The 17842-nt window shown below is 39.7% G+C and overlaps 2 protein-coding genes across 6 annotated transcripts in view; one reads left to right on the top strand and one right to left on the bottom strand.

Annotated features, from left to right (window-relative positions):
- Positions 1-17842, top strand: part of NEMF (nuclear export mediator factor) — a 73547-nt gene that overhangs the window by 21388 nt on the left and 34317 nt on the right. For 2 of the 4 annotated variants that reach the window (XM_063651195.1, XM_054447602.2), the window contains exons 11-18: positions 255-317; positions 2185-2262; positions 2349-2557; positions 2800-2991; positions 3253-3316; positions 5621-5709; positions 15646-15749; positions 16452-16514. In XM_063651195.1, coding sequence (XP_063507265.1) covers positions 255-317; positions 2185-2262; positions 2349-2557; positions 2800-2991; positions 3253-3316; positions 5621-5709; positions 15646-15749; positions 16452-16514 — 862 coding nt within the window. The remainder of the gene's footprint in view (positions 1-254; positions 318-2184; positions 2263-2348; positions 2558-2799; positions 2992-3252; positions 3317-5620; positions 5710-15645; positions 15750-16451; positions 16515-17842) is intronic. The other 2 variants (XM_054447603.2, XM_063651196.1) reach the window with 1 other exon arrangement.
- Positions 12729-17842, bottom strand: part of KLHDC2 (kelch domain containing 2) — a 51814-nt gene continuing 46700 nt past the window's right edge. Inside the window, exons 13-14 of one of the 2 annotated variants that reach the window (XM_054447604.2) lie at positions 17602-17723; positions 12729-14318 (exon numbers count right to left, since the gene is read on the bottom strand). In XM_054447604.2, coding sequence (XP_054303579.1) covers positions 14302-14318; positions 17602-17723 — 139 coding nt within the window. In that variant the 3' untranslated portion in view covers positions 12729-14301. Of the gene's footprint in view, positions 14319-15194; positions 16386-17601; positions 17724-17842 lie in introns of those variants that run through there. The other variant, XM_063651197.1, reaches the window with a different exon arrangement.

The following is a 17842-nucleotide window of genomic DNA, read 5'->3' as shown; positions in this document are numbered from 1 at the left end:
GAAAAACTACAAAAATTAGCGGTGTGTGGTGGGGTGCACCTGTAGTCCCAGCTATTTGAGAGGCTGAGGCAGGAGAATCACTGGAACCTGGGAGGTGGAAGTTGCAGTGAGCCAAGATCGCGCCACTGCAATCCAGCCTGGGCAACAGAGCGAGACTCTGTCTCAAAAAAAAAAAGGTAAAATTCTGTGTATGCAAGTTGAAGTAGAGACTGTGCTTTTTTTTCAGCTGGTTGTTTGTCTGTTTTTTTAATAAGGCCGTGGATGAATTTTATTCCAAGATAGAAGGCCAGAAAATTGACTTAAAAGCTTTACAACAGGTATGTATTATTAAAAGCACATATTAAACCAGCTAGTCTTTAGTGGTTTGATGGGTAGATGATACAGGAAAGGGTAGCCTTTTAAAAAGAGTGTAAGAAGTAGTACGGGAACTCTCTGACCTGCCTCTTTATTTATGATAAAGGTTTATGAAGAAGGTCCCTGGGGGATTTTATTGTTGAAAAGTATGTCCTCATTTGTTTCATTGAGTATTTCAGATATTCTGTAAAAAAAGGAAAATACAGTGGGAATGTGAGGCCTATTATTTACACCTTAATGTGGTTTGCTCAGAACAACCCAAAGCTTCTCAAACATTGCTGTTAAGGAGATACTGTTTTAGGGAGATTTTAAATAGGCCAGAGGAGGGGATATTGTTTATCATTAAACTGTTTCTTTTTTAAATGGACTTTAAAGCTAGGTCTTAATATGTTTTCTGTGTATCATGACTCCAAAAGAAGTGATATACAGTATTTTCCCAGCACATTTGACCATGTTTTTAGAGCGTTTGCTGCAGAACAGTTTCATAAATTGTTAATAGTCACTCTTGATTTGAAGGGGATTTGATTTTTTCAAAAATAGTCTTAAAATATGTGTGCAAAAATTTCAAATTATTTGAGGCTGGGCGAGGTGGTGCACCCAGCACTTTGGGAGGCCGAGGCGGGCAGACCACTTGAGGTCAGGAGTTCGAGAACAGCCTGGCCAACATGGTGAAAACCTGTCTCTGCTGGAAATACAAAAATTAACGGGGTGTGGTATGGGTGTCCAGCTACTCAGGAGCCTGAGGCACAAGAATTGTTTGATCCTGGGAGGCGGAGGTTGCAATGAGCTGAGACTGCACTTCAGCCTGGGTGACAGAGTGAGACTCTGTCTTAAAGAAGAAAAAAAAATCAAATTGTTTGAATCCCTGTACCACTTCCCCTTCAGTTTTTAAAAATTAGTTAATCATAGCACAATTTCAAAGCAGGTAGGCCAGTCAAATGAATTATGTACATCACGTAATTACCACATGGTGGCAGCACTTTGGCTAGTAAACTGAACCCCATGGTTTCATGGGTGTCAAAATACTAGTGATTTATTTTGGTGATCATTTTGTGGGTTTTAATAGTCATTGTTCTTATCTAAATTTTAAAAAATATTTCATCTAGCATTTAAATACTCATTAATTGATGATATTACTAGTGTTAGAAATTTTGCCCCCAATTGATAACCTTGAAATGTAAATTATATATGATAAAATGCCATATAGAAGGTCAAATAACTACCATGAGCCTTTGTCTTATTAATTTAGGGGAAAAAGTTTCTGTAAAATACTGGAAATAGTTCTGAGAAAATCAAAAGTAGCAAAAAATACAAAGTCATTTGGTAATTTATGCTCTTTAGGAATGCATTCCCTGCCAGGTGCAGAGGCTCAGGTGTGTAATCCCAGCACTCTGGGAGGCCAAGGTGGGAGGATTGAGCTCAGACATTCCAGAGCAGCCTGGGCAACATAGCGGGACCCGGCCTCTGTTATTAAAAAAAAATAAAGAATTCCTTCTCCCGAACTTTACTTTTGTGCCGTAGGAAAAAATGTCTTGATTTCTGCCTGTTTGAATAATGCCAAGGGTATTAGGGATATATCTTATATACATAGTAACCTGTCATCAAAATCCCTTTCTATATAAGGAGTGGGAGTTAGGGAGACAGGAGAAGTAATTTTGGGGCATGGAACGCATTGTAGTGGGATAGGCCTAGGGTGGTAGACTATGGGAACTTCAGCCAGCTAGATAACAGCATAGATGGGGTAAGGATAGTGAGTGTTGGGAAGTAAGAGAGGGATGTCATGAGGTAGGAGAAATCTAATTTTTAAAAAATCTGTTTTGCCAATAAAAGGAAAAGCAAGCATTGAAGAAATTAGATAATGTTCGAAAGGATCACGAAAACAGATTGGAAGCTCTTCAGCAGGCTCAGGTATTATGTTTGGCTTTCTCAGTGCTTTTTCAAAAATGTTAACTTTAACTGGCAATGTAGTAAATGTGTGTGGTTTGTTTCTTAAGGAAATAGACAAACTGAAAGGAGAGCTCATAGAAATGAACCTACAAATAGTTGACAGAGCCATTCAGGTAGTTCGAAGTGCTTTAGCTAACCAGATAGATTGGACAGAAATTGGGTTAATTGTGAAAGAAGCCCAGGCTCAAGGAGACCCTGTTGCAAGTGCAATCAAAGAATTAAAACTACAAACAAACCATGTTACAATGCTGCTAAGGTAAGTTTGACTCTTAGTCAAGCAGTTAATGCTTGTCTTTATTTTGTTATTTTAATTGTTCACTGTATTAAACATTTTTTCTTCGTATTTTGAAATTCTCAAAAGGAGAAAACTAATTTAGATTAAAATAAATAATGAAACTTTCAGTACTGTAAACCATTTATAATTTTATTGAAGAAGAAAATTGAAAATAAAAGTGATGTCATTGACGTTAGTGAAATGCTATTGAATATTTTTAATAGAAATCCATACTTGTTATCAGAGGAGGAAGATGATGATGTTGATGATGACGTCAATGTTGAGAAAAATGAAACTGAACCACCAAAAGGAAAAAAGAAAAAACAAAAGAGTAAACAGTTGCAGAAGCCTCAGAAAAATAAGCCCTTACTTGTAGATGTTGATCTCAGCTTGTCAGCATATGCCAATGCCAAAAAGTAAGTCATTTAGCTTTACATTTTAGGCCAAGTATTATCTGCAATAAATTAAGGAATTAAGGACATTTAAAAAAATTTAAAATTTCACCTGTATATGCATACTTTTTTTGGGTGAAGATACTTTTTTAAATTTAGTTTTGTTAATTATACAGTTTGTTCTGATTTGTTTGGTATAATTTGAGAATTTGTCAAGTTAGAACTAAGTAGAAAACTGAAGAATAAATATTATACTCAAAATTTAAGAGAAATATGTTTTTCTAGGTATTATGATCACAAGAGATATGCTGCTAAGAAAACACAAAAGACTGTTGAAGCTGCTGAGAAGGTACTGAGTATTTCTTAGAGTGAATGTTAGTTGTTTTTGCCTGCTTAATTTAATGGACATAATTATTTCTTCTGTTTAAATGAGGTTTTCTAATTCAAAAGTATCTTTCAAACTTAACTTTGCTTTAAATATATGTATTTCCAGTATTTTTTCCCCCCCAGGACTGCTCCTCCCCTGTTCTTCCTCATCTCAGTAAATAACACCTTCATTTTTCTGTTCACTCAGGTTAAAAACGTTTGTGATATCCTGGACTCTTTTCCCATAAATCATGCAATCCATCAGTAAATCCTTTGGTTCTTTCTTTAAAGTACAGCCAGAATCTGGCTACTACTCATTATTTCCACTGGTCAGTCCCCTATCACCTCTGTGTTTACATGGACTATGACAGTAGCCTCTTGGATCTCTCTCTTCCTCATCTTTTCCCACTCCAGTCTGTTCTTCACATAGCAGCCATTGTGACCCTTTTTTTTTTTTGAGATGGAGTTTTGCTCTTATTGCTCAGGCTGGAGTGCAATGGCTTGATCTCAGCTCACTGCAACTTCTGCCTCCCAGGTTCAAGCGATTCTCCCACCTCAGCCTCCTGAGTAGCTGGGATTACAGGCGCCCGCCACCACACCCAGCTAATTTTTGTAGTTTTAGTAGAGACGGGGTTTCACCATGTTGGTCAGGTTGGTCTCAAACTGCTGACCTCAGGTGATCCGCCTGCTTCAGGCCTTGACCCTCGACCCCGCAAAGTGCTGGGATTACAGGTGTGAGCCACCACGCCTAGCCCCATTATGATCCTTTTGAATCAAAAGTGAAGACTGGGTGTGGTGGTTGACGCCTGTAATTCCAGCACTTTGGAAGGCCAAGGCTGGTGGATCGCTTGAAGCCAGGAGTTTGAGACCAGCCTGGCCAACATGGTGAAACCCCATATCTACTGAAAATACAAAAATTAGCCTGACATGATGGCGGGTACCTGTAATCTCAGCTACTTGGGCGGCTGAGGTGGGAGAATCTAATGAACCCGGGAGGTGGAGGTTGCAGTGAGCTGAGATCATCCCATTGCACTCTAGCCTGGGAGACAGAGCGAGATTCTGCCTCAAAAAATATATTAAAATAAATAAATCAAAAGTGAAGTCCTTTTTATCTTCCAGTTGCTTCCCATCTTAATACAATTCAGAGCCCTCCTCCTATCCTGCAAGAAGGACAGGAGATCTCCTCCCCTCTGACCTCATCACCTGCATTCCTCCTCTCATACACTCTTTCTGGCTACACTGGGATCTTAGCTGTTCATAAAATAATGACACATGCTCCCCTCTCAGGGTCTTTGCCCTTGCTGTTCTCTCTACCTGGAATTTTCAGTTTGACCCCTCTCTTCATTTACGTATCTACGTAAATGAGATTTAATCAGAGAATCCTTCCTTGACCACACATTACTAACGATAGTACTACCCTGAATCTCTCTCTTTATTTTGCCTTATTTTCTTCTTGAAAAACACTCCCCACAGCCCAACATATGTTTATTTGAATATTTTTTCTTGATTCCCTGTAGAATATAGATTGCATGAAAGTAGAATCTTTGTGTTGTTCGTTGCTGCATCCCAATCCCTGGAATATTGCCTGGAACAGAGTAGGCACTTTAATAGCTGTTAAATGAGTGGCCATCACGACTTGGCCCTCTGTCTACAGCTTCAACCTCATTTCTTGACATTTTGCCCTTGATTACTACTTGCTGGTCTTTTTTTTTTTTTGCTTATAGTACCCTTTTTCCTATTCTTTGCCTGATAACCCCGTTAGTCGTTGAGGATTCAGCTTAAATGTCATCTCCTCAGAGATACTTTCTTTGACCATAATCCAGTGTAAGTCGGGTTTCCTTGTTATATTCCTATAGCATCTTTAGAAGCACTCACCATTATATATTTATTTAAAGGATTATATGATTAATAGTTGTCTCTTCTAGACCTAGTGGGGTGGGAGTGGGGGCTTTGTCCATCTTGTTCACTGTTGTATCTCTAACGGCATCTGGCCTAGAACCTAGCACCTGATAGATACTCAGTATCTAGAAAATGACAAGGTATTTATTAATTTGTAGGTCTTGGGCAAATATTTTCATGTAGTAATTCTTTGGTTTAGATTATTTTAATACTTAAGGCGAAAATATTTTCATTTCTTCATTACTTTCAAGTATGCGTATTTGTGTGTGTGTGTGTGTAGATTGTGCCATTTTGTGACATTTAAAAAATTTCTCGCCCCATTATTTACTTTGGTGTTATTTAAATACATTCTTAACAAATTGTTTTTAAAACTCTTTTCTATAAATAGGCATTCAAATCAGCAGAAAAGAAAACAAAGCAAACATTAAAAGAAGTTCAGACTGTTACCTCTATACAAAAAGCAAGAAAAGTATATTGGTAAGTGTTCTCTTTCAAATATAGTTTTTGTTTTTATTAAAATTATCCATGCACATTGTTTAGAAAAGTCAAACAGTTCTACAAAGCTTGTTACAAAACCAGTAGCTCTGCAATTTTTTGTTGGTTTGTTTGAGACAGGGTCTCCGTCACCCGGGGTGGAATACAGTGGCATGAACATGGCTCACTGTAGCCTTGACCTCCTGGGCTCTAGCAGTTCTCCCACCTCAGCCTCCCAAGTAGCTGAGACTACAGGCACATGCCACTGTGCCCAGCTAATTTTTTAATTTTTTGTAGAGGCAGGGTCTCACTTTGTTGCCCAGGCTGGTCTCAAACTTCTAGGCTCAAGAGATCCTCCTGCCTCAGCCTCAGTGCTGGATTACAGGCGTACGCTTCTGCACTCAGCTAGTTCTCCAGTTCCTTGCCTTTACTGCTATTGCCTGCTCTCCGAAGGAAACTACTTTTAGCTCTTTTAGTTGATTCTTTTGATATTTGCCTTTATTTATCTTAGTAATATGTTTATATTGCTACTTCTTAATTTTTCTGTTTTATATTCTTACTAACTTCCCACTGGGAAAGATGAAGATTTCCCTCTTTCCACTTCCGTTCCATTACATACACACACAGTTACAGCATAATTTTCTCAAGATTAATAGCATTGGCATCATTATAAATATTTAAATTATAGTCATATAATTTATATGTCATAGCTGACCCACATAGAATTCTGTTTTCTTTTTCCTTCCTTGCTCAGTTTTAAAAATCTTCCCTGGAGTTACTAATTGTCATTTCATTTGCTTTTTATTTTTGTTCTTATCACTAATTTATCTAAATATTATCCTCCAAGTGTGTTGAGACATTGGAATTCAATCAGTATCATCTTGCAGAGGTCAGAAGTCTCTCCTGGAGCTTTTTGACTTACTTAATTTTATATTGGTTCTCTCTAAGCATCGTACACTTTCCTTTTATTGTTATCTTGGAAGTTATCTTTACCTTCCTCTGTTTTGGAAACTCTTTTCTGGATCTTATACTTCTTTCTTGGTCGAAAGAGTGTGTGTTCCAGAAGCTTCACAAGAAAGGGTGTATAGAAAGCAAAGTTTTTGAGGTCTCCAACGTATAAAACATTTTACTCTTATAGTTTGAGTGGGCTGGGCACGGTGGCCCATTCCTGTAATCTCAGCACTCTGGGAGGGTGAGGTGGGTGGACCTCTTGACCTCTGGAGTTCGAGACTAGCCTGTGCAACATGCCGAACCCCGTCTCTTAAAAAAAAAAAAATTGAGTGTGGAATTCTGTGAAAATATGTTTTCTTCAGACTTTTTTTTTGAGACGGAGTTTCACTTTTATTGCCCAGGCTGGAGTGCAGTGGCGCAGTCTTGGCTCACTGCAATCTCTGCTTTCCGGTTTCAAGCGATTCTTATGCTTCAGCCTCTGGAGTAGCTGGGATTACAGGCACCCACCACCACACCTGGCTAATTTTTGTATTTTTAGTAGAGATGGGGTTTCGCCTTACTGGCCACCCTGGTCTCAAACTCTTGACCTCGTGTTCCACTGGCCTTGGCCTCCCAAAGTGTTGGGATTATAGGCGTGAGCCACCATGCCCTGCCTCTTCAGAGTTTTAAAGGTATTGCTTCATTGTAGTAACTTGAGAAATCTGGTATTATTTTGATAGTTGATATTTTATTTTTTATTTTATTTTTTTGAGACAGAGTCTCACTTTGTTGCCCAGGCTGGAGTGCAGTGGCGTGATCTTGGCTCACTGCAACCTCCGCTTCCTGGGTTCAAGTGATTCTCCTGTCTCAGTCTCCTGAGTAGCTGGGATTACAGGTGCGCGCCACCACGCCCAACTAATTTTTGTGTGTTTAGTAGAGAAGGGTTTCTGCCATGTTGTCCAGGCTGGTCTCTTAACTCCTGGCCTCAAGTGATCTGCCCGCCTCAGCCTCCCAAAATGCTGGGATTACAGGCTTGAGCCATCACACCTGGCTGATAGTTGATATTTTACATGAAACTTGTTTTTGCCTTTCTACAAGCTTGTAGATATTTCTCCCCTCCCAATGTTTTCTCCAAATTTTTCAAAATTTTACAATTGGGGTTGGTGGTGATGTTTTAATCCATTATGTTGGATACTTTGTGGGCTGTTTTAATTCAGAAACTTTCAATTCTGAGACATTTTCTGGAAATAGTTCTTGAAAAACTGCCTCTGCTTTCTTTTTTCTTTTCCTTCTGGAAATCTTGTTTTTAAGATATGGAACCCCCTAGACCAGTCCTCCAATTTTGTTGTATTTTCTGTTTTCAAGTCTATCATTTTGCTCTACATCCTGGGAGTTTCCTCAGCTTTATCTTCCACCAAATCCTTCCACTGAATTTTTTATTACTTCCTATCATGTTTTTAATTTTAAGAACTCTCTTCTCAACATAGTGTTCCTGGCAAAAAAAGAGAGGACTTTTTTTTTTGGTTCTTGGAATATACCCTTTTTAAAAAAATAAATAAGTTTCTGCTTTAGTTTCTTTTAGCTCTCTGAGAATAGTTTTGATGTATTAAATTTTTTTAGTATTCTTTTTTTGCAAGTCTCTGTCTTCTCCAAGTTGTTTCTTTTTAAATTTTTAAAAATTATATATATTTAGGCTGGGCACGGTGGTGCTCACCTATGTAATCCTAGCACTTTGGGAGACAAAGACAGGTGGATCACTGGGAGTTAGGAGTTCGAGACCAACCTGGCCAACATGGTGAAAACCCATCTCTACTAAAAATACAAAAAAAATTAGCTGAGTGTGGTGGCAGGTGCCTGTAATCCCAGCTACTAGGGAGGCTGAGACACGAGAATCACTTGAACATGGGAGGCAGAGGTTTCAGTACGCCGAGATCGTGCCACTGCACTCCAGCCTGGGTGACAGAGCAAGACTCTGTCTCCAAAAAAAAAAAAAAAAAAATCTCTAAGGGGACTCTGGTAATGCTAGACCTCTCAAAAACAAAAAGTTAAAGTCATGAAGTCCCCCTACCCCACCACACATACTGATTGGAGACCAGAAGTTAATGTGTTCAGCAGACATACTCCCTTTCTTCACTTAACATGGCGGTAGTCTTTCCACAATCTGTTACACACATAGACATTGTCATCCTTTTCATCCCTGCAGTGTGTAAATGAGAGGAAAGGGGCCACCATTACCTTTTTTTTTTTTTTTAAGTAGAGACGGGATCTTTCAGTGTTGCCCAGGCTGATCTCGAACTCCTGGGCTCAAGTGATCCTCCCACTTCAGCCTCCCAAAGTGCTGGGATTACAGATAAAATGGCCCTACCATTATTACTTTTTTTTTCTTTGAGACAGAGTCCTAGCTCTGTTGCCCACGTTGGAGTGCAGTGGCGCGATCTTGGCTCACTGCAGCCTTCACCTCCCAGGCTCAATGGATTCTCCTGCCTCAGCCTCCCAAGTAGCTGGGACTGCAGGTGTGCGCCACCATGCCCGGCTAATTTTTGTACTTTCAGTAGAGATGGATTTCACCATATTGGCCAGGCTAGTCTTGAACCCTGACCTCAAGTGATCCACCCTCCTCATCCTTCCAAAGTACCGGGATTATAGGCATGAGCCACCGCACCCAGCCCATTATTAGCTCTTGATACGATACTTTCAGAATCTGAAACGGAGAGGGTAAGGAACTTAAGCGAAGTTATGCAGTGACCAGAGGACAACGCATAAGTGCTGACAGGTTTGAGGAATGACTCTGTCATGGCACCAAACTCAAAACGTATTCATTAACTTTTCTTTGAGCCATAAAAAGGATCAAATGTGTCATTTCAACAAACACACAAACACTTGCCTGCCGTCAAACAAAAGGAAATGGGGGCCAGCCACAGTGACTTATGCCTGTAATCCCAGCACTTTGGGAGGCTGAGGCGGGCATATGACGAGATAAGGAGTTCGAGACCAGCCTGGCCAATAAGGTGAACCCCCGTTTCTACTAAAAATACAAAAATTAGCCAGGTGTGGTGGCTTGTGCCTGTAGACCAAGCTACTCGGGTGGCTGAGGCAGAAGAATCGCTTGAACCTGGGAGGCGGAGGTTGCAGTGAGCCGAGATGGTGCCACTGCACTCCAGTCTGGGCAACAGAGTGAGACTCTGTCTCAGAAAAAAAAAAAAAAAAAAAAAAAAGGGTGGCTGAAGTGGCACTCTAATCCTCTGAAATCATTTCCCAAAGGTAATTAGCTAATGGGTATCACAACATCCTACACCCTCAGAGCAAGTGAAGGGAGGGCACTGGACCAGATGCTCACAAACAAAAACACAGATTTTGGGTACATGCAATTGCTCTACCTCAGGGACATCAACATTCAGAACTCTCTCCTTTTCAAGATGTTTCTATAAAGACGGGGATAGGCTGGGTGCGGTGGCTCATGCCTGTAATCCCAGCACTTTGGGAGACCATAGGCGGGCAGGTAACTTGAGGTGAGGAGTTCGAGACCACCCTGGGCGACATGGCGAAACCCCGTCTCTACAAAAATACAAAAATTAGCTAGGTGTGGTTGTGCACACCTGTAGTCCCAGCTACTTGAGAGGCTGAGGTGGGAGGATCACTTGAGCCTGGGAGGCAGACGTTGCAGTGAGCCAAGACCGTGCCACTGCACTCCAGCCTGGGCAACAGAGCGAGACTCCATCTCAAAAAAAAATATATATATATATGGGTGTGTGTGTGTATATATATATATATGGGTGTATATATATATATATGGGTGTATATATATATATGGGTGTATATATATATGGGTGTATATATATATATGGGTGTGTATATATATATGGGTGTGTGTATATATATATATTTAAGGTCTATAATATGTTTTTATTATATACATATGCATAATGAAATGAAACAGTCAAGCACATTAATATATCCATCATCTCACGTAGTTACTCTGTTTTTTGTGTGTCTTGTAAGAGCACTTAAAAATCTACTCTCAGCAAATTTCCAATATATAATATGGTATTGTTAACTGTATTCCTCATGACATATATTGGATGTCTAGTTACTCATGTTACTGTAACTTGTTAGTTTTTGACATACCCACATCAGCCCTACCGCACCCTCCTTTTCTTTTTTTCTTTTGGAGACAGAGTTTCGCTCTGTCGCACAGGCTGCTGAGTAGCTGGGACTACAGGCACTTTTTTTTAAATGTTGCTTTTGTCTCCATCTTTCATATTAGTGTCTGGTGCTCCTTGATTGTCTGTTCAACGTTTTACATTTTATGGTAGGGTATTAAAATGCTGATTGGAAGTTCCCTGGGTGGTTGGGCTTGTGAAATGATCTGTGTTGGCCATTTTGTGTAGAATCCTCATTGTTTTTAGCCCTTTTCCCCTTGAGCTAGTTTCATTTCCCGGAAAAGATTCTTTTTTTCTCCTGCTTGTAAGGTGAAGACCTGGCTGCTGCAGCATTTGGGGAGCCCAGTGGAAATAATAGGCTGAGAGTCTTAGGATCCAGTAATTCATTTACTTATTTGCTGCGTTTTACATATATTACTCCTGATTATATAGCTGTGCCACATTTACCCTTGTCCAGAGATCTTCTTTATACCCTTTCTAGAGAAATTAACCTCTGGCCTTCTGTTAGGAAATGGAACAGGAATTAGCTGGAAAGAACATATATGGAACTAACTGCTTCTTGAACAGACTCTCAGCCAGTCCTCCTGTTTTCATTCCCATCTTAAACTCTTATTTCCTTAAGTGTTTGTGCTGCCATTTGTTTAGCCTTTTATGAGTTTTACATTGCAAATTTAGTTATTGCTTTTTTCACCATCAGCTTAGGATTCAGCTTCTTAAGTCTGATCACAGCCGGGCACGGTGGCTCACGCCTGTAATCCCAGCACTTTGGGAGGCCGAGGCGGGCGGATCACGAGGTCAGGAGATCGGGACCATCCTGGCTAACACAGTGAAACCCCGTCTCTACTAAAAATACAAAAAAAATTAGCCGGGCGTGGTGGCGGGCGCCTGTAGTCCCAGCTACTCGGGAGGCTGAGGCAGGAGAATGGCATGAACCCAGGAGGTGGAGCTTGCAGTGAGCCGAGATCGGGCCACTGCACTCCAGCCTGGGCGACAGTGCGAGACTCTGTCTCGAAAAAAAAAAAAAAAGCCTGATCACTTGTCCATTTGTTTTCCAGCTTTCAAAATTTGGTTATATTTGTCTCTTCTCCCTCTCTGTTTTGTTTGACATCTCTGTTGATGAATAGAATTATCCTGTAGTTTTCATTTCTGGTAATGTTCTTGTTGGGTATTGGTATCAAGGTCATATTGCCTCATAAAATAAGTTGGAAAGTGTTCCTTTTTCAATTGTTCTTAAATAGCTGATGAAATTCACCTGTGAAGCTGAGTGAGTAGTCCTGGAGTTTTCTTTGGGAAAGCTTTTCATTGCAGATTCAAATTATTTAGTAAATGTAAGGACTGTTCAAATTTCCTAGTTTTGGTAAGCAGTGTTTTTTTAAAGACTTTGTCTAAAGTTTAAAATATATTGGCAGAAAGTTTATAATATTCTTCTGCGAATTTGTCCATTTCTCCTTTTACTTCTGCCAGTTTTTGCTTTTTATATATGAGACAATGTAATTAGGTGATAAAACTATATAACTGTTATGTCTTCCTAATGAATTGAGTCTTTTATCAACTTTAATGAAATGTCCTTCTAACTTATAACTATTTTTTCCTTCTTTGTCAGGTGTAACTAGATCAGCTTTCTTTTGGTTAGTGTTTACATGGTATATCTTTTTTATTTGTTTGTTTTTTGTTTTTTGAGACATAGTCTTGCTCTGTCACCCAGGCTGAAGTGCAGTGGTGCAGTCTTGGCTCACTGCAACTTCTGCCTCCTGGGTTCAAGCAATTCTGCCTCAGCCCTCTGAGTAGCTGGGATTACAGGCGCCCGCCACCATGCCTGGCTAATTTTTCTATTTTTAGTAGAGATGAGGCTTCATCATGTTGGCCAGGCTGGTCTCAAACTCCAGACCTCAAGTGATGCACCTGCCTTGGCCTCCCAAAGTGCTGGGATTACAGGCATAAGCCACCATGCCTGGACTATCTTTTTTCATCATTATATTTCAACCTTTCCATCCATACATTTTAAAGGAGCATCATATATATCATTGTCATTGTTTTCCAGTCTGACAGTCTTTGCCTTTTACCTGGGCATTTAATGCATTTATATTTAATGTAATCTCTGATATATTTGGGTTTAAATCCACCCACTTACTGTTTGTTTTTTGCTTATCCCATTTGTTCTGTGTCCTCTTTTGTCTTCATTATTGCCTTCTTTTGATTGACTACTTTTTATTGACTTGTTGGCTATACATTCCTTTACTAGGATGATTACAAAATACATCTTTGATTTTTCTCTCCCATTCTTTTTGTATGTCTTTGTCTTTTTACAAACCTCTTTACTATCAGTAGGGGAATGGTTAAGTAAGTGTAGTGCATCCATTCAGCAATGAAGAAAATGTACTTTTAGGTGAAAAAAGCAATATGCAGAACAGTTTGTGCTATGTCTAAAAATGTATCGGGGAAACCCACCCCCAGTGTTTCAACATAGGTTCTTTCTATTTTCCGTGTCAGCCAGCTGAGAAATAAAGAGAAAGAGTACAAAGAGAGGAATTTTACAGCTGGGCTGCCAGGGGTGACATCACGTATCGGTAGGACCATGATGCCCACCTGAGCCTTAAAGCCAGCAAGTTTTATTAAGGATTTCAAAAGGGGAGGGGGGTGCGAGAACAGGGAGTAGGTCACAAAGATCACATGCTTCAAAGGGCAAAAAGGAGAACAAAGATCACATGCTTCTGAGGAAACAGGACAAGGGCAAAATCAGAAACTCCTGATAAGGGTCCAACAAAGATCACAAGGCAAAGGGCAAAAGCAAAGATCACAAGGCAAAGGGCAAAAGCAGAATTACTGATAAGGGTCTATGTTCAGCGGTGCGCATATTGTCTTGATAAACATCTTAACAGAAAACAGGGTTCGAGAGCAGAGAACCCTGACCGCAAATTTACCAGGGTGGAGTTTTTTCCCCACCCTAATAAGCCTGAGGGTACTGCAGGATACCAGGGTGTATTTCAGTCCTTATCTCAACTGCGTAAGACAGACACTCCCAGAGTGGCCTTTTGTATAGACTTCCCCCCCCCACCCCCCCAATGCATTCCTTCCCCCAGGGTATTAATTATTAATATTCCTTGCTAGGAAAAGAATTTAGTGATATCTTCCCTACTTGCATGTCCGTTTGTAGGCTCTTTGCAGGAAGAAATACATGGCTCTATTTTGTCCAACCCTGCAGGCAGTCAGACCTTATGGTTGTCTTCCCTTGTTCCCTGAAAATCGCTGTTATTCTGTTCTTTTTCAAGGTGCACTGATTTCATACTGTTCAAACACATGCTTTACAATCAATTTGTACAGTTAGCACAATTATCACAGTGGTCCTGAGGTGACCTACGTCCTCAGCTTATGAAGATAACAGGATTAAGAGATTAAAGTGAGACAGGCATAAGAAATTGTGAAAGTATTGTTTGGGAACTGGTAAATGTCCATGAAATCTTCACAATTTATGTTCCTCTGCCGCAGCTCCAGCTGGTCCCTCTGTTCAGGGTCCCTGACTTCCTACAACAAAAAAGAGAAGATTAGGATAAATATTTTAGCTTTTCTATGTATAAAGAATCTTGAGATGGATACTCAGGAAGCCAGTCACAATGGCTCCCTCTTTGGTGTAGTGACAGGAACTGAAGGGGGGATGCAGGATCTCTCACTATCTTTTTTATATATATATATATATATTTTTTTTTTTTTTTTTTTGAGATGGAGTCTCACTCTGTTGTCTAGGCTGGAGTGCAGGGGCGCGATCTCAGCTCACTGCAAGCTGCGCCTCCCAGGTTCACGCCATTCTTCTGCCTTAGCCTCCCGAGTAGCTGAGACTACAGGCACCCGCCATCACGCCCAGCTAATTTTTCATATTTTCAGTAGAGATGGAGTTTCACCATGTTAACCGGGATGGTCTCGATCTCCTGAGCTCGTGATCTGCCCACCTCGGCCTCCCGAAGTGCTGGGATTACAGGCGTGAGCCAACGCGTCCAGCTGACCTTTTTTATATGAGTAAAAGATTTTATTCAACCATGAGTATGTGTTACCCAATCAAAAAGTCAGATTAGAAAATAGTAAAGTCCTTTCACTATTATATTAGGGAGTTTAAGTATCTGTGCTTAGTCTACCATTTTTAACCAAAAGTTTTAAAAACTGTGAATTAAATCATACAGAAGATAATCTCTGTAGTCATATATAATGTAGCAAGTATTTATGTTCATCTGTCTTGCATGTCATTTTCTAAATGTCATACAGATAATATACTCCATACTTTTTATCTTGCAGGTATTAATCATGAAAACCCAAGTTATTTTGTCTTTTGAGAAAAGTTGTAATTTTACCCTCCTAAAGACAATTTTTGGTCTTTTGTGTTTAAAAAAATGTAAAGAATATCATATATAAAGATTAATTACGTTCATTTATTGAGAGCAGAGTGGGAAAACAACATTTCTTTCTTATTAGTGGTCTAAAGCCTATTCAGTGGTCTAAAGCCTATTCAGTGCCTCACTAAAAGAAAGCTAAACCTAAGGACCATATGACATTTTATACTTTTGCTTTATGAAATTTATTGTTAGAAGTTGAGTTTAAGAAGGCTATATGGAGTAAGGAGATAACTTTTTTAAACATAGAATTTAATTTCTTTTTTCTAAGACTGTCTTAAGAATATCCTAGGGCAATTTGTATTATAGGTTTTTAGTAAAATTCAGCTTGATGCCTTAAAAAAATTAAACCATCAACTTGTCTTAAACTACACAGGCAGGATAGCTTCCTGTTTTGTTTTGTTTGCAAAAAGGGTATGAATTCAGGCAGCTATAAAGAAAAGTTAACTTTTTTTCTTTCATTTTGATAGGTTTGAGAAATTTCTATGGTTCATTAGCTCAGAGAACTATCTAATTATAGGTGGACGAGATCAGCAACAGAATGAAATAATTGTGAAAAGATACTTGACACCAGGTAGGTAAGATTAAAATTCGGAAAAATTTTCTCTTAAATGTTTGAATCATTTATCTCAATATTAGGCATTGATTTTCTTGTTATACTCTTTTGTTTGATAGATTTAACTAGTAGAAAGATTTGATGCATGATGCTTCATGGTTTGTTGCATATGTGTTTTGATGCTTTTAGTTCTTAAGTGAATATTCCTAAAATGGTATTGCTGAGCTAATCTGCATTGTTGGACTTTCAGTACTCTATTACATTAACAGAATAACTTTCAGTCTTCAAAGTTATTGTAGGTCAAATTTTTAAAAGCTTACTGTTGCGGTGTTAAAGTTTGCAATCATTTTTCACACTTAGAAGTAGGACTTGGCCGGGCGTGGTGGCTCACGCCTGTAATCTCAGCCACTCTGGGAGGCTGAGGCAGGTGGATCACCTGAGGTCAGGAGTTCAAGAACAGCCTGGCCAACATGGTGAAACCCTGTCTCCACTAAAAGTACCAAAAAAATTAGCTGGACGTGGTGGTGCACGCCTGTAATCCCAGCTACTTGGGAGGCTGAGGTGGGAGAATTGCCTGAACCTCAGGGGCAGAAGTTGCAGTGAGCCGAACTCGCGCCACTGCACTCCAGCGTGGGTGACAGAGCAAGACGCCATCTGAAAAAAAAAAAAAAGGAAAAAAAGAATTAGGACTTAAAGTGTCATTTTTTATTTGTATTTAAGGAGACATTTATGTACATGCTGATCTTCATGGAGCTACTAGCTGTGTAATTAAGAATCCAACAGGTAATATATTTCTTTCTATTCAGAACTCGTGTTCCTTTCTTTAAAATATTTCTAGTGTGACTGTAAGACAAAAATTTAATAGAGGGCCAGATGTGGTGGCTCATGCCTGTAATCCCAGCACTTTGGGAGGCTGAAGTGTGAGGATTATTTGAGGCCAGGAGTTTGAGACCAGACTGGGCAAGAAAGTGACACCTCATCTCTAGAAAAATTTTTTTAAAACGCTGGGTGCAGTGGCATGCACCTGTAGTCCCAGCTACAGAAAGTTGAAGTGGGAGGATCAGCTTGGGTGACAGACTGAGACTTTGTCTCTAAAACACACACACACACACACACACACAGACACACGTAATAAAAAAAGATGTAATGATAAAAGGATCAGTCTATCAGGAAGATGTAACAATTATAAACATATGTGCCGCTAATAACAGAGTCCTAGAATGCATAAAGCAAACCTGATGGAATTGAAGGGAGAGAGAGATAGTTCTACAGTAATAGTTGAGGACTTTAATACCCAACTTTCAGTCATAGTTAGAATAACTGGACACAGAATCAGCAAGGAAATGGAAGACTTGTACAACACTATAAACTAAATCTAACAGACATCTCTAGAATACTCTACTTAACAGCAGCACCATACAGGTTGAGTATCCTATCTGAAATGCTTGGGACCAGAGTGTTTTTATATTTGAAGTATTTGCATTATACTTACCAGTTGAGCATCCCAAATCTAAAAATCACAGGTTCAAAATGCTGCAAAACGTTTCTAGCAAACTCCAGTGGGCATTTTCTTTGAGTCATCATGCTGCACTCAGAAAGTTTTAGATTTTGGAGCATTTTGGATTTTCAGATTTGGGGTGTTCACCCTGTATTCTTAAGTGCACATGAAATATTCTCTGGGGTAGACCATAGGATAGTCTATAAAACAAGCCTCGGCCAGATGCAGTGGCTCACACCTGTAATCCCAGCACTTTGGGAGGCTGAGGCAAGCAGATTATGAGGTCAGGAGGTCAAGACCAACCTGGCTAACATGGTGAAACCCTGTCTCTACTAAAAATACAAAAAATTAGCTGGGCGTGGTGGCACACACCTGTAGTCCCAGCTACTCGGGAGGCTGAGGCAGGAGAATCGCTTGAACCCAGGAGGCAGAGGTTACAGTGAGCTGAGACGGTGCCATTGCACTTCAGCCTGGGCAACAGGGCGAGACTCCATCTAAAAAACAAAAACAAGCCTCAATACATTTAAAACTATTGTAAAACTATTGAAATTAGACAAAGTAAGTTTTCTGACTATAATGGGGTGAAATTAGAAACCAGGAGTAGAAGAAAATG

This window comes from Pongo pygmaeus, chromosome 15 (assembly GCF_028885625.2).
Source record: "Pongo pygmaeus isolate AG05252 chromosome 15, NHGRI_mPonPyg2-v2.0_pri, whole genome shotgun sequence".
Classification (NCBI taxonomy): Eukaryota; Metazoa; Chordata; class Mammalia; order Primates; family Hominidae; genus Pongo; species Pongo pygmaeus.
The sequence above is the reverse complement of the archived record's forward strand: the minus strand, read 5'-3'. Positions and strand labels throughout refer to the sequence as shown.